The sequence below is a fragment of the Arvicola amphibius genome, chromosome 5 (assembly GCF_903992535.2).
Source record: "Arvicola amphibius chromosome 5, mArvAmp1.2, whole genome shotgun sequence".
Lineage (NCBI taxonomy): Eukaryota > Metazoa > Chordata > Mammalia > Rodentia > Cricetidae > Arvicola > Arvicola amphibius.
The window spans coordinates 48,610,708-48,638,548 of NC_052051.1; the positions used below are offsets into that span (position 1 = coordinate 48,610,708).

Here is a 27,841-nt window from a genome sequence, read left to right on the forward strand (position 1 = left end):
CTTGCCGCTCGCGATTTAAAACTAACCCGGGAGACGTGGTGAGCCAAGATGAGAATTCCGCGCTCAGGTGAGCTCGAGTGGGTCGAGGCGCGGCGGGCAGGGTCAGGACTGAGGGGCGATCGTGCGGGCAAGTCCGGAAGGGACGAATGGACTCGGCTGGGTTCGGCTGGGTTCCGCAGGGGGCCATGGGCCGGTGGCAGAGGCGGGGGAGGGGAGAGGAGGGGAGAGAGGGAAGCGGGGCGCTGGGCCAATCAGGGCGCAGCTGCTAGCGGCTGCCTGGCTCCTGCTCCCCGCGCTCCGGTTCTAACGGAAGATAAGGTGGTTTGTTTTTTTTCTCCTGGACTGGGAGTTATTTGGGGAGCTGTGTATGCGAAGTGGTGACCGCTCTGTGTTGAGCGTACCTCCTTTATTTTGAAACTGATTCAAAAGTCTTGAATGCTCCATTTGGGACAGACCCCCGGTCAGATGCAGAGATATACAACAGAAGAAACATGGGCACTGGAGATGGAGACTGGAGGATCAGAAGTTAAAGGTTGTCCTCAGCTAAAGCGAGTTTGAGGCCAGCCTGGGTTTCATGAGACTCACTCTGAAAGGGAGCGGGGCGGGGGGGGGGGGAACAAAACAGATAAATAGCCCATTTGTCTTGGAGCTTGTGTTCAAGGGGAGACAGTACAGGAAGTATTTGACAGACAAGGCCTAGTGCTTTGACTCGTCTCCACTATGGACTCGAGATTTTTCAGCAGACCTTGGGAAGAACGTTTTAGGCAGAGCAGCGTGTACAAAAGTGAAGATTCAGGAAAGAGCCTGGACGGGACTAGGAACTAACTAGAAAGTGGTAACTATGCTTAGTGAGATTAGACAGTAGGCAGGCCCTGGCAGACCTTAGTAAGAGTTTTGGAATAATAGTTACGTTATGGACATGTTGCCTGTGACTTCCTGGACAGGTGTTCAGGTGAAGGGATCTGTATCTACTGGGTGAGTTTGACAAAGCTCCATAGGCTGAGAGGTAGCTAGCCATCATATAGATCACAAAGCCATGGGTACAGGTGAGAGTACTAGACAGACCTTGTATGGAGTACATCCAGGACCAGAGCAGTTCAAGAAGAAAAGGGGCATTCGTTCTTTCCGGTGAGTCTGAAGGGAAACAAAGCCTGGAAACGCTCACACTGACCACATGCAAGCTGTCCTTAATCACAGCAAGGCTGTGTTCATGAAACGGTAGGGATGAGAAGCAGAGCAGAGAGCTGATTGAGTGGGAGGAAGAAGATAGGTAGAAGGAAATGCTTTTGATTCAGTAACCGTCTGAGAGAGGAATCAGGGAGGATTTAAAGAAGTCTTCCTGGTGCTTCCAGTTTCTCAAGTCCTTTCCTTACCCACATTCACAAAACTTTTGAAAATGTCTAGCTCCTATTTTGACTTCTTTTTCTTCATCCCTGCTCCCCATGCACGGCCATTTGTTGTTTCTTGTGTAGGTCTTGTGCCTTGCAGTGCGCATGGTAGGCAAGCATTCTGCCACTGCTCTTTGTTCCCAGCCTCCTTTTTATTTTAGTGTGTTCCTATAAAATGTTATTTTGTGTATTGTCGTTACATTGTATCACCTGTTCTGGAGCAGCAAGGTCTGCCCAGCTGCTCCCTCCGTCCCCCCCTCCCTCTTCCCTTCCTCTTCCTCCATCCCTCTGCCTCCTTCTCTGCACATACCAGCCTACCAGCCAAGGATGAGTGTTAGACAAGTGCTCACCCACGGAGCCGTACCCGAAGCCAGGTGTTTGTCCTTCCATTTAGGGCGATGGGGAAGCAGATACCGCTAGAACATTTGCTTGCCTACAGTTTTGTTAGCCAGTAAGTAATGAAGCCAGGTTTGAAGCAATGCTTTCTGTTTCTTAAATCAGGGCTAGGATGAGGGTGAGTTAGGGTTCTTTTATCTCCTTCCAGGAATTTTGTGTCTTGCTCTGAACAGTAGGGCGCTGTCACTGCCATAGTCATTAGCAATACGGCTTACCTTTCTGTCAGCCATGTGTTTACTATCACCTGTGTGTCCGGCTCATTTTCTCTTGCTCCCAGACTTCAGGCTTTTGTTCTGCCAACCTATATTCTACCCCCTTTCATCACTTATTATCATCTTGTGTCCTTGTTCCTTTTTATATTTATGTTATTTTCCTGGTCTGTCAGTATAATCACGTGTTTCCCAGTGTCCTCTTACTTCTTTACAGGCTCTTGACAAACTCCACAACCCTGGTTAATTTAAAAATAGCCTGTTCTACACACTTGACAGTGGCCAGAGAAAAATACACGGGGATACCAAATGGTTGGTTTCGGGGGTGCTTCAGAGCTGTTCATCATACCACACCTCCTGTTTTAGTCTTTCTATTTCTAGATAGCCATTTCTTCCTTCCCTTAGCTTTCCAGTACCTTCTACCCCCTCTCCCCCCACCTCCGGTCCCCTAGTTCACCTGTAGTCTCTGCTTAAGGACAATAAAAGCAACAGAGAACAAGTGACTTGGTTGGTAGAATCCTTGTCTGATTTTTCCTCACGACTTGTGCTTCTCCAGCCCTTTTGCTGGTTGCTCTTTCCTGGTCTGTAGTTTTTGAAGTATTCGGGACCTGTCTCAGAGTCAGCTCTTCTCCATTCTCTTAGTTAGTGGGCTCATCCAGTGTGTTAGATGAGTACTCCGTTGGTCACTCCCAAACTTACCTAGCCTGAAATTGCCCCCTGAATTCTACAATTAGGTTTCCAGCTGCACAGTGCAGTTGGGTGACAGGAAGTGTGAGAAAGCTGAAGCTGTAGCCCTGCCTCCTGCCGCACAGTGTGCTCCTCTTGTAGCTTCTTCAGATCTGGCAACTCTGTCAGCTGTTGGTGATAACTGTGGAGCCAGCCGTGACTCTTCACAGTCCTCCTTTCAGCAATCAGGCAATCGTGCTGACTTTCTGACTTCTCTGGAGACTTGTCCAGTATCTGGACACCTCTTCCTTCCAGCATTGCCCCCGTCTCATCATCTCCTACCTTGCTATTGACTGTCCTCTTCGAATTGCTTTTCCTGCTTGGCTCTTGTCTCTTCTTCAGTGTGTTCTCACTCTGACAACCAAAGGGTCCTCTGTCCTCCTGAAGCCCAAGCTAACTCATTTTGTTCCTCCCCTCCTCATTCCCGAGTCAGATTCCTTCTCACTGCGTTTAAGAGGCAGAGTCAGGGCTGGGGATGCAGATCAGTTGGTAGAATGCTTGCCTAGCATTGAGGTTTTGATCAACCTCTTGCCCTGGGTTTGATCCCCAGCGCCACATAAACCAGACATGTAGCATATACCTATAACGCCAGGATGCAGGAGGGGGAGGCAGGAAGACTAGAAGGTCAAGGTCATCCTTTCAGCTGTTGTGCATTGGAGGCCAGCCTGGGCTACATAAGAGGGGAGGGCATGCAAAGTCATTACAGTGGTCGTGAGTCAGGCTCAGATGCGCCTACTAGTTGGTCTTCTGTTGCTCTGTCTGGTGCTCTTTCCTGCTTGGTTCTGGAGAGCCCAAGGCTTTGTTTGCCTCTGGAAAGGCTTGCTGCTTGGACTACTGCATTCAGTCACACGTGTGTGCCAGCATGTTCCCACCTTTGGCTTGTGCTCCTGCTCCCATGGGGTTTTCCCAGACTGTGTATAGCTTTGATTCAGGTGTAACCTTTTTGGGGAAACCTCCTCTGTTCAGAGCACTGACTGTTCTTTCAGAGGACCCGGTTTAATTCTCAGACCCACATTTGCAGCGCACAACTGTCTATACCTCCAGTTCAGGGGATCCAACCCCTCACACAGACAGATATGCAGGCAAAACACCTGTGCACACAAAATAAAAATGAATTATCAGAATTTCCTGTGTATCACATGAGAGATGAGGAAACGTCTCATTTCTGGAGAGGCTACATTTGTCTGCTTGGCTAATGTAGTCACCGTCAAAGGCTTTTATAGTTTGCATGTGCTCTGTGGCCAGTTTGTAGGAATGCTGTGTGCGTGTGTGTGTTTTTCTCCATCATCCTGCCAAGACATGGAGGAGTCGGGATTCAAACCCAGCCTGTATGGCTATATACCAACCTCATCATTTCTCAACACTGGGATTTCCCTGGCCCAATATCGTGGGTGACAGATGTCCTCCTGCTAGTTTAGCTTAGTAAAGGCAGTGACTTTGTCTCATCTATGTCTCTGGCCTCAAGCATGCTAGGCAGCTGCTCTCCCGCTAGAGGTCCATCTCCAGCCCTGCCTCCTCATCCCTATCCCGTGCTGTGCTTGAATGTACAGTAGCTGCGAATATTTGTCCTGTTACCTTTCTCTTTTCTCTCCACTTGCACCACGCAAGAAACCCAAACTGTAGTGTCTAGCATCATGTATTATAGGACTTAGAGAATGTGCAGTGAGCCCATGCAGGCCCAAGTTCCCTTTCGGTAAAGGAAATAATTCTGTTGAAGGTTTCTTGAGCAAGTATTTTGTTGTCACTGCCAGGAACAATGAATAGCTCTTCTCCGAAGATCCATGGACAGCAGTTCGATGTTTCATCCCCTTTGGAACGGGTGCTGTCAGTGCCTCGGCACGGGAAGGCCGTTCTCAGTACTCCTAACACCCCAGTCCTTGAAGACTTTCCTCAGAATGATGATGAAAAGGAGCGGTTGCAGCGGAGACGCTCCAGGGTCTTTGACCTGCAGTTCAGTACAGACTCCGGTCATCTGCTGGCCTCCCCCAACAGGTGAGTGCGCTTCCACTTCCGCCTTGGTTGGAGCGGTGTGGGCTATATGGGTCCTGGTGCTTCCATAGTACTTCACTGATTCTGGGCATAGGGGTTTCTTTGTTTTCTTTTAATGTTCATTCTGTGCGTGTGTGTGTGTGTGTGTGAGAGTGTGTGTGTGAGCACGCTTGTGGAAGGCAGGACAACTTGCAGGAGTTAGTTTTGTCCTACTTTGTGTTCCAAGGGACAATCTCAGGTAATCAGGTTTGTTTAACAAGTACCTTTACCCACTGAGCCATCTTGCTGGTCTCCTGGGTGTGTGTTTTAAAGTAACTGTAATGTGGATCCTTGCTAGAATATTCTTGTTTTTTATTTAGGAATATTGATGCTTCAGCTGCCACATCTAAGTTTACAAACACACAGATTACAGAACATTACTCTACCTGTATCAAGCTTTCTACTGAAAATGTGAGTATTTGTTGGTTTGTATTTACTTAGGAAGGATCTTACTTTGTAGCTCAGGCCGGCCTCGAACCCGCGGTCCTCGAACCCGCGGTCCTCCGCCTCATTTTAGTTGTCTGACAACATGCACAACTATGATTTTGTATCTGATCTCAGGGAGGCAGGGCTTTCTTGATTTGGGTAAGAAATGTGATGGTTTGTTTGTTCTCTAGTGTGGCTTTACTGTTTCTGGTGGAGCCCTGCTGCTGCTGCTCATAGATGGCCTACTAGTGGCAGTGCATGGCTCACAAACAGATGGTGGCAGTTTGGAAGCTGATGATGCGTCTGGAGCCACCCTGCATTCGAGCCTTCTCTCTCCCACTTATAAAATGGGTGACAGTATCACTCACCTCCCTGCTCCAGGTCCCTCTGCAGGGAGAGTGAGGGGAGTGCCTGCCTCACAGGCGACCACAGGGTCCTTAGAGCAAGGCCTGTGCACAGTGAGCTCTCATGGAGTCTCGATTTTCAGCCTTTGAGGAGGGAGGGTGCATGTAGATCTGGTTCTGTTGCACGTGCTTATGGGAACTGGGATCAGTGGGGGTATTTCTAAGTAAACTTTAGTGTCTTTATTTACCGGAGCTTATGAACTGAGCCTGTGACTAATAAACCTTTGTGTAATTTTTCCCTCTAGAAAATCACTACTAAGAATGCTTTTGGCTTACATTTGATTGATTTCATGTCAGAAATTCTTAAACAGAAGGACGCAGAACCAACCAACTTTAAAGTAAGAAGCGTGGGTACTTTCCATCAGCTAACACAGTGATTATTTAGAGTGCTTGAATTCTGCAAACACACACGAGCACAGGTGCCTTCCTGATGAGACAGTACCGTAGCTCCTTTACCCCCTTTCCTCAGAGGGCAAAATACAGATAGAACAGTAGATGTTGTTATTTCCCATTAGTCTGTGAGCACCTCTCTTTTCCTTTTCTTCATTAAATATTTTATGAATGTAGCTGGATTTTACCTGTCCATAGTGCTGTCCTGTGCATCTTTATGACTCTAGCTGTACTTTTGGACCAGGTGGCTGCTGGTACCTTGGATGCTAGCACCAAGATCTATGCTGTACGTGTGGATGCTGTCCATGCTGATGTATACAGAGTCCTTGGAGGGCTGGGCAAAGACATGCCATCTCAAGAAGTGGAGAGCCATGGTGCAGGTATGCAGGGTGGGATCTGGATTTAAGGGGCTACTTCTAGTTTATACTGGACAATATTTGAGTGACATTCCAGGATGAAAACACAAGTCAGTCAGACATTTTTTTGAAAGCATGGATATTTCTAGAATGTGATTTTCCATGAGAAAATGCAGGAAATGTGGCTTACTTGATCCTGTAGCAAACTCATGGTGAATTATTTTATATGTCTGTTTGTTTCTTGGGATGGATGGGTTACTGGGAACTTAACCTATTCAACCTAGGCAGCTGTCATACCTGCTTCTTATGCTAGGGTTTCTCAGGGTGGTTTCACTTTCTTAAAGGCCTTTGAGTCTCCTTATAGGAGTTTGCTTTCAGCAACGCTGGGTCCTTTTCTTCAAAAAGGACCATGTAAAAGCTTTTAGAAATCATTTAGCAAGACTGAGTAAATACTAACTAGGGAGCTTCTGCTTGGTGTCTTCAGAAATAGATTTTTTTGTTTTGTTTTTGGAGACAGGGTTTCTCTGTGTAGCTTTGGAGCCTGTCCTGGAACTTGCTCTGTAGACCAGGCTGGTCTCGAACTCACAGAGGTCCGTCTGCCTCTGTCTCCTGAGTGCTGGAATTAAAGACATGTGCCGCCACCACCACCTGACTAGAAATTGATTTTTATTAGCAGTGAAATGTGTTATCTAGTAATCCGGTTACTCTGTAAGCAGCATATTAGATAGATCAGTTGTTGCCTGGACGGGATTTCCCTTTTAATTTATGACTACTCTAGAGGGTTTTCAAGAACCGATCTTCTTCCTTTAGATGGAAGTGCTGTTGCACCAGAAACAACCAAAAAGACTGCAAAGACCAAGAAGAAGCCATCCTGCAAAACCATCGAGCAGAATCTAAGCAACATCAACGTCTCTGAAGCAGATCGAAAGTGTGAGGTGAGGAAGTATGCGCTTTGCGTGGTGTCTGATGAATTTGGCAGAGAAGTCGGTACTGTCGGTGTTTATGGCTTGACTGAGCTTTGAAGAGAGGCTAGATTTGGGCCGGTGACTGCAGGCTCATGACCTGTAGGCCTGGGCTTCAGCAGGGGGACGTGACTGGTTAGCGTTTGAGAAAGGAGCTAGAGTGACAGCCTAGTGCTCCATGGAGGTGGTCACGTGAGTCACTAGGCTGGAGCCACAGCACGTGGGAGAGTGTTTATGGAGCTGTGGAGCTGCCTGGGTGACGGGAGATGAGAGGATGTGGATGTATGAAACTGCCCCTTTTGGGGACCCAGGATGTTTAGATGGGATCAAAGATGGCAGCACCACAACCTCCAAGGAGGCCAGGGAACCACATCCGTGTTATCAGACCCGAGCCCAGTTTCTCCCAGGAAGCCACATCCCAGGCCTCAGTAAGACCTGAGCACAGTGTTCTCCTCCTGGTAGGGTCCCAGTGACGTCCTCCTTTTGTGCCTCACATGCATTTGCCTTGCCCGTCCCTGTGCCTGGGATGTGTTCTGCCTTTGGGTTGGTAGCCCATGAACTGCCTGCCAGCCTCTCTCCCTGACTTAGCCCCTAGGGCCTGCTTGCAGCCTTTGCCAGACGTTGCTCAAGCCCTGCCCTTCACTTAGTCATCCAGGTTGGGTTTTCCCAAATCTTAGAAATATTTCTGTTCAGAGCAACAGGGGTGAGCCAGATGTGGTTTCGTGTACTTGTAACCCCAGCACTCAGGAGGCTGGGGCAGAAGACTTTTGAGTAAGATGCCAACTGGGGATAGAGTGAGACCCCACCTTAAACAGAAGTCCCCAAAACATAGGAAGGATGGGATCTTGTGATTAGCTCTGTCCCAGTAGCTTGTCAAGGCAACAGGATTTGTTCTGATGTCATTTTACTGTGTTGGGCTTCTGTAGCCATTTAGAAACTGCCTGTGGAAGGGAGCTAGCAGAAGGGGATCTGTCGTCCATGTATGTTGTAGACTAGGAGACTGGAAGTACATGTCTCACCATTCAGCCTCCTGACCAGGTACTTCAGCCAGGATCATACCTGATGACTCAGAAAGTCCTCCCCGTTTGACCACGCACAGGCGTTCAGTCTTGTAAACAGACTGGACGAGCTGTGTCTCCCCTGCGGCCTGCCTCATTCTTCCCTTCCCTGGTCTGCACGCAGGTGGATCCTATGTTTCAGAAGACTGCAGCCTCGTTTGATGAGTGCAGCACAGCTGGGGTGTTTCTCTCCACCCTTCACTGCCAGGACTACAGAAGCGAGCTGCTTTTTCCTTCAGATATGCAGACTCTCTCCTCGGGAGAAGCTCTCGAGTTGCCAGATTTAGGTTGGGTAGACATGACAGACTTAAAAGGTGAGTACAATTGCCCTTTATCAGTGCATCGCAGTCACCAGAGAAGCTTCTCATAGTCGTGGGGATAGCCTGTCATGTTCTCGTTGCTTTTGGTCACTCAGCTGGTTCTTCTGGAGAGCCAAATTGGGTGGTCTTTGGCAATGCCTACCAATCCCCTCAGTTCCCCCTCTTTGCAGTATGGAGTCTATAAACAGAGCCATCACTGTGCAGAGCCATCACCGTGCCTGTGTGCCATGACCTCATGCACTCAGTGTTTACAGGCTTACCTGGAGGATCAGTGTTTGAGCGGGGACACAGGAAAGAGGCATCTGTCCAGCCAGGGATGCCTTGTTTTTGTTTGTTCCCAGTACCCAGCGTCCTGAAAAGGGGATATTGTGAATTATTCTCAAACGCTGGGCAATCTAAGAACTGACCTATCCTGTTAGTAGTTTCCCCGTACTAGACAGAATTTCAACATCTTCCTGCATTCCCCAGTTCTCCCTCTTTCCTGCTGATCAGGATATCTTCCAAGGGTGTTGTAGGGAACAGGTGAAGGCCATGCGCTGCAGTGTCACAGCTGTGCGTGCTTGGGACCACTTCTGGGTACGGAATGACATTGATCTCCCTCTGGGCTGACCATGCACATATTGTGACACCCATTCGTGTCATTTTTTTTCTTTAAAAGGGGTCCTGCTGTTTACCCTGGCTGGCCTTGTACCTTCCTACTCCTTTCTCCACCTCCGAAGGACTGGAATTATAGGCATGCACTACTACTCCCAGTTCCATTCTTTCAACCTATGCAGAGGTTTTTCTCAGCATAACTGCGCTAACAATATGTTTTCTGTGTTTGTGCCCTCAGGTAGGGCTGTGATCCTCTGAGGGGTGTCATCTCTAGCTGCTTTAATAAGTACCATTATGTGATTACTAAGGAATTCAGTATGCTTTTAAGAAAAGGCTTCTACCACGAAGTGGTGGTGGCACATACCTTTAATTCCAGAACTTGGGAGGCAGAGGCAGGTGGATCTCAGAGTTCGAGGCCAGCCTGGTCTACAGAACGAGTTCCAGGACAGCCAAGTCTGTCTCGAAAAAAGGAAAAAAGAAAAAAAAGAAAAGAAAAGGCTTGTACATTTCCCAGTTGTAGAGCTTCCTTCAAAATCAAATGTTCATTTTTCAGCCTCCAGTTTCTGCTTTGCATTTAGCTTGACTCCACTGTGGGGTCACCTGTGTCTGTTTGCACCCTTGAATAGTTTAGCAACAGGAGGTTGACAGCCAGCCAGCACTGGCATTCCAGCCTTTGCAGGACAGTGAGGTGACTCCAGTCACCTTTTTCCCTCTGTGTCATCCTGAAGCGGCAAACTCAGCCCACCTGTAATATTTCCATGATCTTGCTGTCCCCCTAGCGCCCCTGCAGCAGTGTGTGGAAGACCGCCAGCTCTGCCCTTCCCTGGCCGGGTTCCAGTTTACTAAATGGGACAGTGAAACACATAATGAGGTGTGGTTAACTTTTGGATCTATAAGGGCTCGGGGTGTTTTCGAGTGGCTGTTGGTTTCAGTTAGCTTGCCCAGACTAGTTCTGCCCAGTGGAAGCCAAGACTGTGGCATCGATTTTATTTATTCAAGAGTACAGAAAACATTTCCTTTGGCTCTTCTGTGGGAATTCCAGCCTAGCTGGGAGGGTGGGGCTGCGAACCCCAGCAGGACCATCATACAGTTGTGGACTCTGAGGTCAGCTCCATGTCTTCCTTGCTTCCTTAGGTCAGATTTGCTTTTGAACATGCATATCATAGTAGCCTCTTGTCTCCAGCTGCTGTCAGGCTAGAGGCATTTCCTTCTTTTGGGGGTTAAGTCCCCTGGCACACTGTTTCCTGAGAAACTGTCATGTTTAAAGTCTTCCTTTGTGTATTTTTAGCAGGGCTCCCTTTAGCCTACTTACTACAACTTCCAACATAAATGGTCTCCATGGAGAACTGTGTTCTCCAAACATGCAGTCAATGAATGTGGATTCCTGTTTGTGTTTTGCAAAATGTGCCCAACACAATGCGGCTTCAGCCTGCACTGCACAGTGCAAACTTCCTTGTGAGAGCGCTGGTTCTAGGCGGTGGGGTTGGGGGTGGGGTGCCAGGAAAGGAGAGGCTGAAAATGACAGCTCTCCAGGAATGAGCTGGGGTGATCCTAAGAATGGGGCCAGCTGAAGACCCCGTCTTCTCTTCGCAGTCTGTGTCGGCCCTGGTGGACAAGTTTAAGAAGAATGATGACGTCGTATTTGACGTCGATGCTGAGGTTGAAGACAGTGACAATGGGGATGTCCCCGATGGGCCCCTAGTGGAAGACTTTGATGACAACGATGAGCCAGACCCTTCTGCAGCTGGGGATCATGAAGAGTTGGGAAGCTGGAAGAACCTCTGCCAGGTCCAAAGCAGCCAGTAAGGCCTCTGGGTCCTGGAAGGTTTCCAAACAGGCCTGCAGCTCTGGTTAGCTGGGCTGGTGGGCTATGTCACTTACATGGGCTGAGCCACGTGGCTGAGGGTCACACCTGGCTTTGTGTGTTGGTGACCCACTTGATTATAGAACTGATATTGCTCGGGCAGAGCTCATCCCTCTCCTTGCCTAAAACAGTGAAGTATTCTGCGGCTGCCTGAGCCTCTGGGCCGGCTGGCAGGAAACCGTCAGCTCAGTGGCGTTAGGACACCTAGACTGAAGGAGCAGCCTGTGGTGGTGGGGGAGGATGGAATGGAGAAGGCCCTCTAAGAGGGTGAGGACTGGAAGGAGCAGCCTTGAAGTACTGGTATAATATAGACTTGGCAAGGGGTACCTGTCCCTCAGATGTGCTGAAGGATTTGTAGTGTGGCTAGAGTTCTGGACGCCTACAGGGCCCCTGCATAGCATCAGGCCAGACTGTCGGGAAGGGACACAGGTCCTTCACACCCTTGCCTTTATGTGCCTCACTGCCAAAAGCTGACCGCAGAGTGCAGGTTGGGACCCAGTACAGAGGCCCTGAAGCCGTCTTGTTCCACTGTAGTTGTTGTGGAACAACACACGCTAGTCTGACACAGCCTAGAGCCTTGTCCTTGACAGTATAAGATCCAACAGACTTGAATCGTGAGGGTTTTGTATTTTAATTTTAAAAATTAATTTTGAAATACATACTCTCTTGGGCTTTTGGCTTGGTTGGTTTTGGTTTGTCCATTTTTGTTGTTTTTGAGGTTCTGTAGAGAAGGCCTGTCCTCTTTTATTAATATTATTGTTTTCAAGACAGGGTTTCCTGGAACTTACTCTAGACCAGGCCGGCCTCAAATTCAGAGATCTGCCTGCCTCTGCTTCCCAGTGCTGGGATTAAAGGCGTGCGTACCATGCCCTGTGCTAATCCCCTATTTAAAGCTTTTTTCCCCCTTTTTCTTACTCTGTAGAGTGTGTCATAAGGACTCATGCACAGCTCAGTGCCAGAGCAGAGCTACTCTCACACGAGAGTGTGCTCTCTCAGGCACACTCACAGGGCGGCAGAGTTGACTAATGTTTCCCAATGCCTCCCTCATGCACCAAAGCTGCCAGACTGCCAGACCTTTTCTGTGTATCGTACACAGCAGATGAAGCTGGGTGTCCTAACAGATTACTAAAGGGGTCCCCCAAGTGTTTGGGGAGCTAAATGCATAAACTGGAACATCTTCACTCTTAGGAGAACCTAAGGTAGTGTCTGTGGATCCTAATCAGTGAGAGAATGGGAATTAGGACTGTCATGTTGTGTGGCAAAAATCACATCTGTGAAAAGACCCAAGTCTGGATTCAAAGAATTGTATCCAGTTTCCAGCTGAGTGCTCGGATTAAAGGCATGTGCCACCACTGCCCGGCACTCTGCCTATTTTCTTGTCTCTCAGATGGGTAGATTAATATTTGTAAAGCACTTTGGAATAGCCAACATATTTGAATAGTTATAGACCCTTTGTGAGAAAATTAGGTAAAAACATTCAACAAGTGAAAACTTGGTGGTTTCTTTGCCTGGACATAGAAAGGCTGTTTCTGTGATGAGAGAGTCTGCATGGTGGCTGTAACTCCAGTTCCAGGGAATCCATGTCCTCTTCTGACCTCTGGAGACACCAGCATGCACGTGGGGCACACGTTCATGCAGGAAAAATACCCATACATATAAAATAGAAAAACACTGAAAAAGTAGGAAGGGATCCTTTGTGCCAGAGGCGGTGGGGCAGCACCTCTGGTAATACCAGCAGCGTCTTTATGTGTAAATGCATGGTTTATGTTCTGTGCAGTCAGTATACATGAACAAATGATTTCATTGCATTACAGAGAACAAATGATTTCCCTCAGGGACAGAGATGTCCAAACCATGTGTACCTTTTTATCCATGGAACCTGGAGAATACTCCTATTTCAGCCCTCGGACCATGAAGATGTGGGCTGGCCCCGATCACTGGCGCTTTCGGCCTTCTCGACCCAAGCGTAAGTACTAGGGACTTTAGGGCAGTGCTGTGCAGCACACACTGCCTGTTGGTGTGCAGACAGCAGGGAGAGGAGATGCTGCTGATCTCCTGAGGAGCTGAAGCAGGGAGCTGAGGCAGCCTCCTGGCTGCACAGACAGGGTCAGCCACTGGAGGCTCAGTTAGTGTCATGACAAGAGTAGAAGAGTGGAGAACAGGCCTCGTGACCTTGTTCTGCTTCCTAGTACCGGCGTGACTTAGGCTGTGGCAGTGATACAGGAGCCTTCCTCCCCCCCACCCCCAGCCTTCCAGAATCTGTAAAGAAAGGTAGAGCACTGGGTGCTGGTGGCACCCGCCTTTAATCCCAGTACTTTGAGGCATAGGCAGGCGGATCTCTGTGAGTTCGAGACCAGCCTGGTCTACAGAGCTATTTCCAGGACAGGCTCCAAAGCTACAGAGAAACCCTGTCTTGCAAAACAAAACAAAACGAAAGAAGAAAAAGTGAAGCATACACTGATGCCTGTTGCTAGCACAACATAAATGTTAACGAGGTTTGTGATTTTGCCGTGTTCCAGCACTGTGGTGATGCTTAGCCACACATGCTGCCTTCTGCTCGACGAGAACTCTAGTAGAATAATGTTGGCATAGAGTGAATGGTGCTGTAATTGTTCTTATTTCTGCAGAAGATGCCACCTCCTATGCAGAGAACAAAAAGAAGAGTGCAAAGAAGGACTTTGAAATCAATTTTGATGATGATATTGATTTTGATGCATATTTTCAGAAAACAAAGGTTTGTGCCAGACATTAATGCCTTCTGAGTTCCTCTTCGCTTCTCTTGCCCTTTCAGACAGGGTCTTCAGAACCCACTACAGCCTGGTGTGACATAGCACGCCTTTTATCTCCGCTCTCAGGAGGCAGAGGTTCTCTGACTTCCAGGCTAGCTGGGGCTACATAGAAAGACTCCATAGCAAAAGAAATAAGCAGAAAGTTATTGTGTATTTAACTTTTTTTCTTGAGATAAATAGGCTGCCTAGGCTGCCCTCAGACTTCCCTCAGACTTATATATATAGCTGAGGCTGGCCATAAACCTCTGGTCCTCCTGCCTTTACTCCCCAGATGTGCCCCGGCCTAGCTATAACTTTAACTGATAAACAAGTACTCTCATTCTTCCTCATCCCTAAGGGACCACTGAGAAATAGTCCCAAAGCCAGTGCCAGGGGACAGGCAAGCTTAGAAAGTTAGATAGAGTGGCACCGTGTTGCCCAGTCTCATGCCCTCTACAGGCCCGGCTGATCTTGAACTCATGACAGGATATCTGCCTCAGCTCTGTGAGTTCTGCCATTACAACAGCATCTCCTCTCGTGCCCTTCACAGTCACTTCACTATAGTGACAGAGAATTTCACGCAGTAGAGGAATGCCCAAACCCTTCCTAATTCCTTTAAAAAGATAGATATCGCTGTTATTAAGAATGCTTTTTTTTTTTTTTTTAAAACAAATAGGCTGCTACCACTCTGACCAAGTTCACTTTGGAGAACCAGACGTGGAAAGCCACCACTCTCCCCACAGATTTCCACTATGAGACGGAGGCGCTCGTCCAGCTTCACCTCAAGCCTGGCATAAAGGTGAGACGGTGCTTCCCTTCCTTTAAGTTGCTGTCCCTTTTTTTTTCATATTTATTGAGCTCTACTTTTTTCTCTGTTCCCCTCCCTGCCTCTTCCCTCCCACCTTCAGCCCTCCCCCAAGGTCCCCATGCTCCCAATTTACTCAGGAAATCTTGTCTTTTTCTACTTCCCATGTAGATTAGATCTATGTAAGTTTCTCTTAGGGGTCCTCATTGTTTAAGTTCTCTGGGATTTGTGGTTTGTAGGCTGGCTTTCTTTGCTTTATGTTTAAAAATCACCTATGAGTGAGTACATGTAATAATTGTCTTTCTGTGTCTGGGTTACCTCACTCAGAATAATGTTTTCTAGTTCCATCCATTCTCCTGCAAAATTCAAGCTGTCGTTATTTTTTTCTGCTGTGTAGTACTCCATTGTGTAAATGTACCTTTTGTTTGTTTGTTTTTTTAATCCATTCTTCGATCGAGGGGCATTTAGGTTGTTTCCAGGTTCTGGCTATGATAAACAAAGCTGATATGAACATAGTTGAACACATATCCTTGTGGCACGATTGAGCATCCTTTGGATATATACCCAAAAGTGGTATTACTGGGTCTTGAGGAAGGTTGTTTCCTAATTTTCTGAGAAATTGCCACACTGACATCCAAAGGGGTTGTACCAGCTTGCATTCCCACTATCAATGCAGAAGTGTTCCCTTTTCCCACAACCTCTCCAGCATAAGTTGTCATCAGTGTTTTTGATCTTGGCCATTCTTATAGGTGTAAGAGGAAATCTCAGAGTTGTTTTGATTTGCATTTCTCTGATGACTAAGGATGTTGAACATTTCCTTAAGTGTCTTTCAGCCATTTTAGATTTCTCTGTTTAGGTCTGTACTCCATTTTTTTATTGGATTATGTGATCTTTTGGTGTCCAGTTTCTTGAGTTTTTTGTATATTTTGGAGATCAGACCTCTGTCTGATGTGGGGTTAGTGAAGATCTTTTCCCATTCTGTAGGCTATCGTTTTGTCTTGTTGACCGTGTCCTTTGCTTTACAGAAGCTTTTCAGTTTCAGGAGGTCCCATTTATTAATTGTTTCTCTCAGTGTCTGTGCTGTTGGGGTTCTATTTAGGAAGTGGTTCCCTGTGCCAATGTGTTCAAGTGTATTTCCCACTTTCTCTTCTATGAGGTTCAGTGTGGCTGGCTTTATGTTGAGGTCTTGAGGTCTGTCTCTTGTGGAACTAGGGATTGTATTTCCCAAGGAGCATGTCCTAGTTAGGGCTTCTGCCGCTGCAGCAAAATCCCAGAACCAAAAAACCAGCTTATACTGCCACATTGCTGCTCATCACCAAAGGAAGTCAGGACAGGAACTCAAGCAGGGCAGGATCCTGGAGGCAGGAGCTGATGCAGAGGCCATGGAGGGGTGCTGCTTACTGGCTTGCTCAGCCTGTTTTCTTATAGAACCCAGGACCATCCATCATGGACTGGGCCCTCCCCCATTGATCACTAATTGAGAAAATGCCTTACAGACGGATCTCATGGAGGCATTTCCTCAGCTGAGGCTCCTTCCTCTCTGGTGACTCTAGCTTGTGTCAAGTTGACAGATGAGCCAGTACAACTGACCCCTTGTCAGCTTGACACACAAATTACTGCTAAGCCACAACACTTCCTTCCTTATTCATCCCCAATATTTCACATTAAAAACATAAATACCTCAGGATGGAGAGACATCTCAGCTATTAATAGCACTGGCTGTTCTTCCAGAGGTCCTGAGTTCAGTTCCTAGTAACCACTTGGTGACTCAGAACCATCTATAATGAGATCTGATGCCCTCTCCTGGCCTGCAGGTGTATATTATGCAGATGGAGCACTCATACACATAAAATAAATCTTAAAATGAACATAAATAACTTTAAAAGTCGCACAGTCTTTACAAATAGAAACAAATTAAAAATTTTGTTTCTTAGCCGGGCGGTGGTGGCGCACGCCTTTAATCCCAGCACTTGGGAGGCAGAGGCAGGCGGATCTCTGTGAGTTCAAGGCCAGCCTGGTCTACAAGAGCTAGTTCCAGAACAGGCTCTAAAAAAAAGCTGCAGAGAAACCCTGTCTCGAAAAACCAAAAAATAGAAAAAAGAAAAAAAAATTTTTGTTTCTTTAGAATAGCCAATCTCTTTTAAAATCCCAGGTCTTTCAAAATTCAAAGTCTCTCAACTATGGGCTCTAGGCAAATACTTAACTTCAAGAGGAAAAAATTATGGCAAAGTCACAATCAGAGCAAAAGCAAACTCTAATGTCCAATGTCTGGGATCCACTCATGGTCTATTGGGTTCCTCCAAAGGACCTTGCTTCCTCTGCATCTGACTGGTGACTGTGTCTCTGCCTTTCCTCTTCCCAGAATTCTCCTCGTCTGGTCGCCCCACCTATACTTCTTGCCTGGCTACTGGCCAGTCAGCATTTTACTAACCAATACAAGTGACAAATCTTTACAGTGTAAAAAGCATCATCCCACAGCAGTCAGGCTTGGTAGCAAGCACCTTTACCCCTGAGCCATCCTCCCGGCTCCACCTATCTTTTCTGAGACAGTCTCTCATGATTACCAATTAGCTAAACTGGCTGGCCAGCAAATTCTAGGGACCTGTCGCTTTGCTTTCCTGAACTAGGGTTAGACACGTAGGCCCTTATGCTTGCAAGGCCAGCACTGTACAGAATCTTCTCCCCGGCCCCAATAGGCTGCCTTTACCATAAGGAAATGAGTTCTTTCAGAAAACTGTAGGCAAGGTGGCCCACTTTTGCTTTTAAATAAAACTGCAGAAAATGAAGCTGCAGATCAGAAGAGATAGCGTTTTGGTTTTGGGGGTGAATAGAGGGCTCTGTGCCCTGTACCTTGTGTTCTGTGCTGTGGAGACTGGAGTAGACTATGTAGCCTGTTAAGACTCTGGCTCTAGGGCCATGTCATTCTAGACTATGCTAGAGACTGAGCATAGTAACATGGTTGATATCCCCAACTTTTCCCAGTAGCTGCTTTTCTAGAAAATTCTTTTTATATTGCCCCTACTCTCGTTTTATTCTAGTTACTTAAGGTGGACAAGAACCAGAAGGCAAAGACTGAGCACTATGAGGAAATTGAAGACTATGATTACAACAACCCTAATGATACCTCCAACTTCTGTCCTGGACTTCAGGTAAGGGGAGAAGAGCTCTGACCTCTTCCCAACAGAGGGTGGTCTCTTCCCTGGCTTCTGAATGCTGACAGCTATAGTTATCAGTCTAACAGGGCTTCTCTGGGTGCAGTCTGTCTCAGTATAGACCTCTGAACAGTGCTGAGAAATGAGCTCAGCACGGCCGCTTTCCTCACACTCTGGGTTCGGGAAGCAGTGGGCACCCTCTGCTAATGAGTTGACGTGGATGGAGTCTTTGACCTGCACAATGCAGTGCTAATCTTGGCTGTTGTAGGATTTCAAAGGATTAGAACTATACTTCCTGTTGTTAGGAACTAATATTTTGGCTATAAGACAAAACACATAGACATGTGAAGGTGATGTGGTCTAGTGGGGCCAAGAACAGTCTAGAACATACATACATATATACATATAGCATATCTGTATTAATATATATATAGTATATACAGTATTCTTATTTATCGTTATTTTTATTTTATGTACATTGGGGTTTTGTCTGCATGTATGTCTGTGTGAGGGTATTGGATCCCTTGGAATAGGAGTCATAGACAGTTGTGAGCTGCCATATGGGTGCTGGGAATTGAACCCCTGGACCTCTGGAAGAGCAGTCAGTGCTCTTAACTGCTGAACCATTTCTCCAGCCTGACCACAGTAACTCTTATAAAGGAAAACATTTAATTGGGACTGGTTTACAGTTCAGAGGTTTAGTCCCTTATCAGCATGGTGGCGCACAGGCAAACATTGTCCTGGAGAAGTAGCTGAGAGTTGTACATTTGGATAGCAGGCAGCAGGAAGAGAGAGACAGACACTAGCTAGGGTTTAGCTTCTGAAAACCTCAAAGCCTGCCCCCCAGTGACACACTTCCTCCACCAAGGCCACACCTGCTCTTAACTAGGCCACATCTCCTAATCCTTTCAAATAGTGCCCCTCCCTATGAGCCTGTTTGGGCCATTGTCATTCAAACCATACCAGGTGTGGTGGGACACACCCTGTAATCCCAGTATTCAGGAGGTGAGGAAGAAAGATCAGAAGTTCAAGTCCTCCTGGGCTACAAGGCAGGTTTAAGGATGCATGAGACCCTCTGTCCAAATATATAAGGATGTGGCTCTTGCTGCCAAATTAGATAGTCTCTGGGATCTCCTATTTGTGTGTGTGTGTGCTATTTTTTTTTAGATATTTATTTATTTATTATGTATACAATGTCAGCGTGTGTGCCTGCATACCAGAAGAGGGCACCAGACCTCATTACAGATGGTTGTGAGCCACCATGTGGTTGCCAGGAATTGTAGTCAGGACCTTTGGAAGAGCAGGCAGTGCTCTTAACCGCTGAGCCATTTCTCCAGCCCCCTGTGTGCTATTTTTGTATACTGGGGATAGAACCCAGTACCTCACATGTAGTGTGTGTGCTCTCCTACTGGGCTGTTTGCCCAGCCCCTGCTCTGTGCTCTGGCTTCTAACCAAAGGTGACACTGGCCTCCTTTACACTCCTGCCTCAGCAGTCTCAGGCTGGTAACAGATCCCTCTGTCTAGTATGTGTATGTGAAATGGGGAGAGGTGACGTGAGCAGTCTACCTTGTGGGACTCAGTGGACTCTGAGGTGGTCTCTGCTTGCTTTGTGTACATGGACTCTTTCCGGTGGTTTCTAAGCTCCATTGACAGCTGCTGCAAGCCAAACTTGTGGCCTTGTTTCCTTGCCCAGGCTGGTGACAGTGATGATGAAGAGCCAAATGATTTATTTGCGGGGCCAGCTGGGACCTTTGACCTCGAATCTGATCCTTGCTGTACGCCAAAGACAACACAGGAGAATGGTCACATTTCTTCTGAAAACCAAGGAGTAGATATCACAACTTACGGAGAGTCGAACTTGGTGGCTGAGCCTCAGAAGGTAAGGAAGAGGCAGCAAGGAATTGTCTGGTTCCTCTCAGATGAGTCTGTCAGCCTGCGCTCCACCTGTTTTTCTCTCCATCTTCTTCCGTCTTTGTGTGTTGCTCTCCAGGCAGCTAGTTTTAGGAGACGTTCACCAGTTAGGTCATATAGAACTGTCATCTTGCCAAATACCTTATTTTATTTTATTAATTTTTATTTACCTTTGCAGTGTTGAGAATCAAGCCCAGGCCATAAGGAGTGGACTGATCACACCAATAGATAGAGTGCACGAGCGAAGGCTGCAGCAGAGAGCGTGCGTGTCTTTGCATGCTGCTCCTTCCATGAGCTCAGCTCTGGGCCTCCTATAAGTCCTGTACCACGTGCCAGGCTTGTGCTACCTAATATTTGATTTACTTGTCTTACACTGGAATTCTTGGTCTTTTTTTGTTTAAGATTTATTTATTATATACTCAGTGTTCTGGCAGCATGCATGCCTGCAGGCCATAAGAGGGCACTAGATCTCATTCAGATGGTTGTGAGCTATCATGTGGATACTGGGAATTGAACTCAGGACCTCTGGAAGAGTAAGCAGTGCTCTTAGCTTCTGAGCCATCTCTCAGAGAGAAATTCTTAGTCTTAATGTAAATTACCTCTGATTAAAAAAAAGTTAGGATCTGGGAGTGTAGCTTTGTTGGTAGAGTATTTACCCAGCATATGAAGCCCTGGGTTCAATCCCCTACACTGGTTCTTTAAATTCTGGCTCATTGAAATTGGGCATCATATATACACTTATAATCCCAGCACTACAGCTTATAGGCAAGTGGATCAGAAGTTCAAGAGCTACACAGTAAGTCCAGGGCAGCCAACCAAACAACAAAACAGAAGGTAAAAACAAATGATTTTTTTTTTTTGGTGAGGAACTCTCAGCTATGTATAACTTCATAGTTGAAACTGGGTTTTTTTTTTCTTTTTTTTTTCTTTTGATATGGTCTTACTTTGTAGCTCTTGCTATCCTGGAAGTCACTATGTAGAACACGCTGGCTCCTAACCCACAGAGATCCAGTTGCCTCAGCGTGTACCACTATGCCTGGCCTGGATTCCTTCTTGATTTCCAACTTTTTCATTCCAGACTTTTGTTTTTACAGTAAATTGATAATGAATGCTTTTCTTCTGCCTAATTCTGCTTTGTTATTCCTATTGCAGGTAAATAAAATAGAAATTCATTATGCCAAGACAGCCAAAAAGATGGACATGAAGAAGCTGAAGCAGAGCATGTGGAGTCTGCTGACGGAGTTTTCTAGAAAGGAGACTGACACAGAGGTGGGTGACAGCACTCATGTTCTTTAGGTCCCCTGTGTATAGGGGCGGAGAGCTGATGTCCATGGCCCCAAAGTAGAGGGATGCAGTCAAAGTTTTAAGAAGGACATTATGCCTCAACTAAAGAAATTGTCCCAGCAGCAGAGCGGGCAGATCACGTGGCAAGCCAGCGAGTGCCATGGCCGTAAATGCGCAAGTGGAAGCTGCCTTAGCAACCAAATGCTTTCCAGTATTGACGAACATTTGGAGTCTTACCCAATAGCATCTTAAGTTGCAAAGTAAATTGACTACCTTACAAGTGTCAGAAAGTGTTTAAGCTTTGAGCTACATTCTGATCTGGGATGTTGTTTTCAACCATAGCACTGAAAATAGAATCATGCCGCCAGATTCCTTTTCCTGAGAGTAAGATGAACCCTGAGTGACTGCTCAGACTCAGAATCCTGAGTGACTGCTCAGACTCAGAACCCTGAGTGACTGCTCAGACCCAGAACCCTGAGTGACTGCTCAGACCCAGAACCCTGAGTGACTGCTCAGATCCAGAACCCTGAGTGTCTATTCAGACCCATCCCACTCTACAGACTCAACACTCACGTTCCGCTGGCCCAGCAGTGGATTTTATGGTTTTTGAGGACCCAGAGCTGTATGGTCTTGGGTACATCAGGGAAAGCCTCGGTCCCTATGTTAGTGTGTGTACTGTATCAAACAGCAGAGATGCTCAGCTGAATGCATAGGCACTTACACTGGCTCAGTTTTAGAGGTTCAGTCTGCAGTGGGTTGCCACCATTGCTTTGGTCTTGCTATAGCACAAATTGTTAAGTATTTTCTTTCTTGGCCAACAAACCTCTTCACCGATGCAAATAATCCCAATCAAACCAAATCAAACTGAATTAAAAGATGCCCATGTTTGATGGAGTGCTCCCGGGTGGCCCTGGGAAAACATGGAGAGGGGAAGAGAGAGAAGGGGGGACCACACGGAACCCAGAGACCACATGTTCATTCTCTGGGGACAGTTTAAATAGCTTGTGGGAGTGGTCTTAACCTTCCCTGGGGAGGGGTTACCATTTGGCGGCCTTTCTTGACCCTCCCTGTTGCTGAGGTTTTTGTCCTATCCGGTTTCCACAGTCATTATGTCCCAAAGAAATCACACAGAGGTCTACATTAATTATAAACTGATTGGCCTATCTCAGGCTTTTTTTTATTAACTCTTATAACTTATATTAGCGCATAATTTTTGTCTTAGCCACATGGCTTGGTACCTTTTTGGGTGAGGCAGTCACATCTTAATTGTTCTGTGTCTGGCGTCCTCTCTGTCTGGGTGACAACTGTAGACTGAAACTTTCCTCTTCCCAGAATTCTCATTGCCCCGCCTCTACTTCCTGCCTGGTCGCCCCTTCTATACTTTCTGCCTGGCTGTTGGCCAATCAGTGTTTATTTAAAATACAAGTGACAGGGTACAGACCATTGTCCCACAGTTCCTCCCTGGGGAGGGGTCACTGTTTGGTGGGCTTTCTTGGAGGTAGAGTTTGGACTGAGGCAACTCCCAGGGGAGGGAGCTTATGCCAGGAGCTGGGGTGTAGCCCCCAGGCAAACAATCCAGACTTTTTGTATAAAGGGATGCTAGCGAGCTGAGGTGAAGCCCCTCAACCAACTATTTTTAGTTTCCTCTTATAATTGTTATTCTTGAGCTGGCCTGGTTATTTATTGTACCAAACTTAACAAATAAGCAATGATCTACCAGTACCTTAAGTCATCAAATGCCATTAGACAGATCTAAGGGGGATAATCCCAAGTTAGTCCCAAGTGTCTCCTTAGTCATTGAAAAACACCAGCCTTAGAAACAGTGCTTGCCATTGGCTGCTGCATACAAGAAGCCCAAAGCTTTTCCTGTGGGGGCAAGATTTAGTCTACCTGTCTTGGCAGGATGAGAAGATCGATTCCCTGGGTGTAGCGTCCAGGAAGCTGATGAGGTAGAAGACTGCTTTTTGCTGTGTGGATGGCTTTGCCAAACCCAAAGGCAAGCCTCGAGGCAGCTGGTCTTCTGTAAACATGCATCTTCTTGGAGGAGCTATAGGATGCTGCAAGAGCTGGCATGTCTCTGTTAGAAGCTCTTTTGTTAAATGCCATACTCTCAGATCTGTAAAGGCAATTGAGAATTGGGTACCATTACCTGTTATATTTAAACTAGACATATAAGTTAAACTTAGACATCTATTTTACCCAGTTAGTTACAATTTACCAATGCTAGTAAATATAAAAATATTAGAAGGAATATTTTAATAAGTCAAAGAATACTAGCACATATGGGTACTCTTACCCAAGATGGTGGTGGGGTCAAAGTGGAGGTTACCCATGTGTTTGTATTTTCCAGAGCTGTTGTAATCTGGAGTTACAAGTTTTACAGATCTGAAAACGCGCACACATACACACAGAGAAATGAAACAAGCATACTGTGAAATCAAACACACATGCCCACAGAGACAAAAAGCAAGCATACTGTGGAAACACACCCCCATAAAACCAGCATACTGTGGCCACATTATTTTAACAGATAGACAAATAAAATTCTTCTAGGAACTTGTGTCAACTGACCAACTTAAACATCCTGGTGTAGGCAGGCGGCAGTAGCCAGGAAAGCACAGAGGTGGTCCCATTAAGGACCGGATTAGCAGACGCTGCAAGAGGGAACAAAACCAAAAGGACAGAAGAACTATATGGTTTTAGAGTGGAAGGACGGGAAAAACAGTTCTGGAACCATTGTAGAGAACAAACTGAGAGATGAGCAGCTAGAGAAGCGGGGAGGGGAGAGAGGAGTGGGAGAGGGAGTGGGGGCGGGAGCGCACATCTAGAAACCATGGGCTTTTTTGGAGCCTTGTTTGTTTTTACGTTATATGTTAGCCCCAATTTAAAAGGATTTTTGTAAAAGGCAGCCCAAGGGTGTTTGAGGATCTGGCTTTGAATCATAAGAGCCCATTTAGAAGTCTATGCCAAATCTTGGGATTCCAGCCTGTCACAGTGCATCCACCGGGACAGGGCTCTTGAGTCAAAAACTGGGGTAGGGCGCGGGGGATGGGGGGAGGTGGAGTCGTGAGAAATGAATGGCAAATGTCTCTATCCACTCAGTCCCACCTCAGCGAGACCTAGCTTGCCACTTGAGGCATAATTGTGACTCTCACAGGAAAGCCCAAAAGATTGGCAAAAATAAATGTAAATGGGCCCCGGAACCTAGCGGCATGGACTCAGGTCATCTTAGTCTGGCAGAGAGCACACGCGAGAAGGGTGGTCTTGGGCCCATGAGAATTCAGTCCCCCTGGTGGGACCTCCAAATGTTAAGTATTTTTCTTAAGATGAACCTCTCCGCCGACGCAAATAGTCCAAATCAAACCAAATTAAAAGATGCCCAGGTTTAATAGATGACCTTACTCCTGGGTGGCCCCAGAAAAACATGGAGAGGAGAGAGAAGGAGAGACTATGCAAAACCCAGAGACCACCATGTTCATTCTTGGGGGTGGGGGGCAGTTTCAGCCTAAAGATCAGAAAAGCAGAGCAGCCAAGCTACTAGAGAGCTCTTACCTCTATGAAACCTTCAGACTGAAAGAGAGCGAGTTCCTGCCTCATCCTGCTTTAGTGCTGGATTAAAGGTGTGCACCACCTCTAATGGCTAACTAGTGTAGCTGCTGGAATTAAAGATTGTGTATGGCTGACTAGTGTGGCTGTTATTTGCATTTTGATCTTCAGGCAAGCTTTTTTATTAAAATACAAATGAAATACCACTATGTCTTGCAGTAATACTTTACAGAAGCACAAAGTAGGGTCTAATCACCTATATTGTGGCTAGAATATAAAACCTCGGGTATGTGGTCTCCTATCCATAGTCACATCCTGGTGATCTGATTATCTCTCTTTAAAATTCCAGCCTCTCAGCCAGGCATGGTGGCACATGCAAGAGGCAGGTGGACCTCTGAGTTCCAGCCCAGCCTGGTCTGTATAGAGAGTCCCTGTCTCAAACAACAACAGAAAACAAACAAGAAAAATTCCAGCACCTCTTAAGAATGCCAGTATGGGGACAAAACCAAAACATCTCTTAAGGTCTTCCAGAGATGACCAGGAGCTTATCTTTGTTCATCCAGGCTGCTTTTCTTTACTGGATACAGTTTTGTAAGTTTCTGTTGTTCTAAGCGCAAACTTAAGTACTCAATCCATAAATCTGTTTTTTGTTTTTTGGTTAGACAAACCAAAGTGTCAATGGAAAAGAAGGGGCCCTTGAGGAAGTAGCTGACAAGAAGATGCTCAGTGGACTCACGACAGACCTGCAGAAGAGGTGCGTGCTGACAGGGCTGGGGGTGCATATCCCTTCTGAGTTCTGGCGGGACTTTGAGCCTGGCAGGTCCGCTGCCCACAGCTTGCTTTATGTGAACTGAAGGAGCTGTGTCTGCCCTATGCATGGACGCACTGTAAAGAGTGCTTCCCTGTCTGAGTGGCTGGGGCAGTCTAGGAGACATTTCCAAATACAGACTAGAAAATCTTGCTTGCAAATGCACTCTTTGTTCCTTGGTAGTTTTTAGTTGCGTGTGTGATTCATACCTGGTGGAGGAGCCCTGTTCTCTCAGTTACATGACCTACTCATTGCTTGTGCCTTTCTTTCTAGGCTGCCCCCACTCATGGCTCAGAACCTCTCCATACCCTTGGCTTTTGCCTGTCTGCTGCATTTAGCCAATGAAAAGGTAGGTTATTCAAGTAAGCACAGGAGGGTTTAAATTTCACTATAGAGAGGCACCACAGTTGGTGGATAAAGCCCATAATCTTATTTAGAGGGCCTGAGTTCAGTTCCTGGCACCCATATTAAACAATCAACTCTTGTAACTCCAGATCAGGAGTTTCTGATACACTGACCTTTCACACATATACACAAACACACACACAAATAAAATGAAAAAATTATAAAATATTTTTCTTTTTTTTTTTTTTTTTCAAGACAGGCTTTCTCTATGCAGCTCTGGTTGTCCTGGAACTCACTCTGTAGATCAGGCTTGGTTTGAACTCAGAGATTTGCCTGCCTCTGCCTCCCGAGCGCTGGGATCAGAGGCGTGCACTATCACCACCCAGTTTAAAAAAGAAAAAGCTTATGGGGGCAGGGGTGGTGGGCATGTACCACCGATGGCGGTGGGAATATTTCCGTTTGGTTCCTGATACAAACATCAGAGGCCAAGAACCTGAAGAAAGGCTAAAAATCTAACTGTGGGTAACTGGGGTACTGTTATCACCTTGACAAGCGGGCACTGGCTGTAAGCCTGCTTCACTCAGGTCCCCAGCTCTGGCAGCTCTGCTCCCCGTCCCTACTGATGACACAGGCTTTAGAGGCCTCAGAGGCCCTGTCATCTGAAGAATACAGTGTGACCGCAGCTCATGCCGTCAGTCTGAATACAGGATTGGACTTGGTCATTTTGACACTTTCACAGATCAGAGCTTATCACCCGCCAGGAAACATCCCCCAAACACTTTATCCCACACCTTGATCTTCCTTCTTACTCTCTCTCGTATCGTGCCCTCATGTATGTCTGTGTGAGGGTGTCGGGTCCCCTGGAACTAGAGTCACAGAGCTGTGAGCTGCCATGTGGGTGCTGGGAATTGGATCTGGGTCCCTCCGGAAGAGCAATCAGGGCTCTTAACCATGAGTCATCTCCAGCCCCGTTCTTTCTCTGAGTCACTCCTATGTGGACCATGTCTATCGCTCTAGTTAGTGACTCCCCTCAAATGGGCTGTGTGGTTGGGTCTTAGGATTCAGGGTAGATGTAGTTTCCTCTTTCCTCGGGCACCATAGCCAGCATCAAAAACTGATCAAACTAGAAGCACCTTCCCTCCTGTGCTAGAGACCAAACTTAGGGCCTTGCATATGTAGGCCAGTGCTCTCCCCCTAAGCTAACTCTCCATGCTCTCCCAGCTTCTAGAGCCTTAGCCACTGAGCACTAGGAAGGTCTGATAGGAGGAGGGTGGGTGGAGGCCGAGTACCAACACGTCTCACATTGTACCTGTGAGGAGGGGTGGGCGTGGGGAAACAGCTGCCCGAGGAGAAGATGAGCGTTAAGATAGGAGCTGAGCGGAGGTGGAGAGGGCAGCTGTCAGGGATGTGGCGGGGGTTATGGACTGTGGAGGAGGTCAGGAGGTTAGTCATGGGCACCAGGGCTCCTGGTGGCCTCCCCTTCTGCATTTCTTAGCTCCCTTGGGGCAGATGGCCTGACTCCTTAGCTCTGGGGCGAAGCAGCTTTGTACAAACTATTTACCATGAGGTGATTTTTCTTGTGCTGATGGAACAGACCCCATTCTCTGTCTCCTCACTAAAATCTGTCTCAGGGTTTTGTTCTCAGTCCGCCATAGCCTGTGCGTTTCTTTTCTTCCCTCAGAATCTGAAGCTGGAAGGCACAGAGGATCTTTCTGATGTTCTTGTGTTGCAAGGAGACTGAGGCCACTCAGAGATGCCTGCAGTGGAGGCCACCGTGTTCTCCGGCGGTGGAGAGACAGAGACGCTGGGGTCACCGTGTGGCTGTAGCCAACCACCATGGTGTTGTCGCTCTCCCCTCTTGCCACCTCAGCATGGATGCCACACCCTAACCATCCACCCAGGAGCAGGGACCTTAAAGACAGTCTGCTCTTTAGACCATGTGCCTCTGGTCTCTGGAATCTGGTCTCCACTGGAGTGTTGTAGAGAAGAGTTTCCCAGCAGCTCCTTTAAAGAATTCTCTGGTCCATGTACATAAAATTCATCATTTGTAAATTTAATTGTATAATACTCAAAAATAAAACCATTCTGGTACAATATCTCA

General features: G+C 46.9%; 1 protein-coding gene across 1 annotated transcript; it reads left to right on the top strand.

Annotated features, from left to right (window-relative positions):
• Nucleotides 1-27,614, top strand: Ncaph (non-SMC condensin I complex subunit H). Its single transcript, XM_038330965.2, has 18 exons — nucleotides 1-67; nucleotides 4,471-4,711; nucleotides 5,068-5,158; nucleotides 5,823-5,915; nucleotides 6,212-6,347; nucleotides 7,134-7,258; nucleotides 8,468-8,657; nucleotides 10,037-10,128; nucleotides 10,851-11,059; nucleotides 12,936-13,087; nucleotides 13,749-13,855; nucleotides 14,566-14,688; nucleotides 17,733-17,843; nucleotides 19,540-19,725; nucleotides 20,910-21,026; nucleotides 25,250-25,341; nucleotides 25,669-25,744; nucleotides 27,422-27,614. The coding sequence occupies exons 1-18, from the start codon at nucleotides 49-51 to the stop codon at nucleotides 27,479-27,481; spliced, it is 2,220 nt and encodes a 739-aa protein (XP_038186893.1). The 5' UTR covers nucleotides 1-48; the 3' UTR covers nucleotides 27,482-27,614.
• Nucleotides 27,615-27,841: the final 227 nt, after the last annotated feature.

Excerpts from the sequence above, each read along its gene's own strand:
- Ncaph (XM_038330965.2), top strand. Across the intron at positions 6,348-7,133 it reads AGTGGAGAGCCATGGTGCAG|ATGGAAGTGCTGTTGCACCA; the intron begins GTATGCAGGGTG and ends TTCTTCCTTTAG. Across the intron at positions 25,745-27,421 it reads TGCATTTAGCCAATGAAAAG|AATCTGAAGCTGGAAGGCAC; the intron begins GTAGGTTATTCA and ends TTCTTCCCTCAG.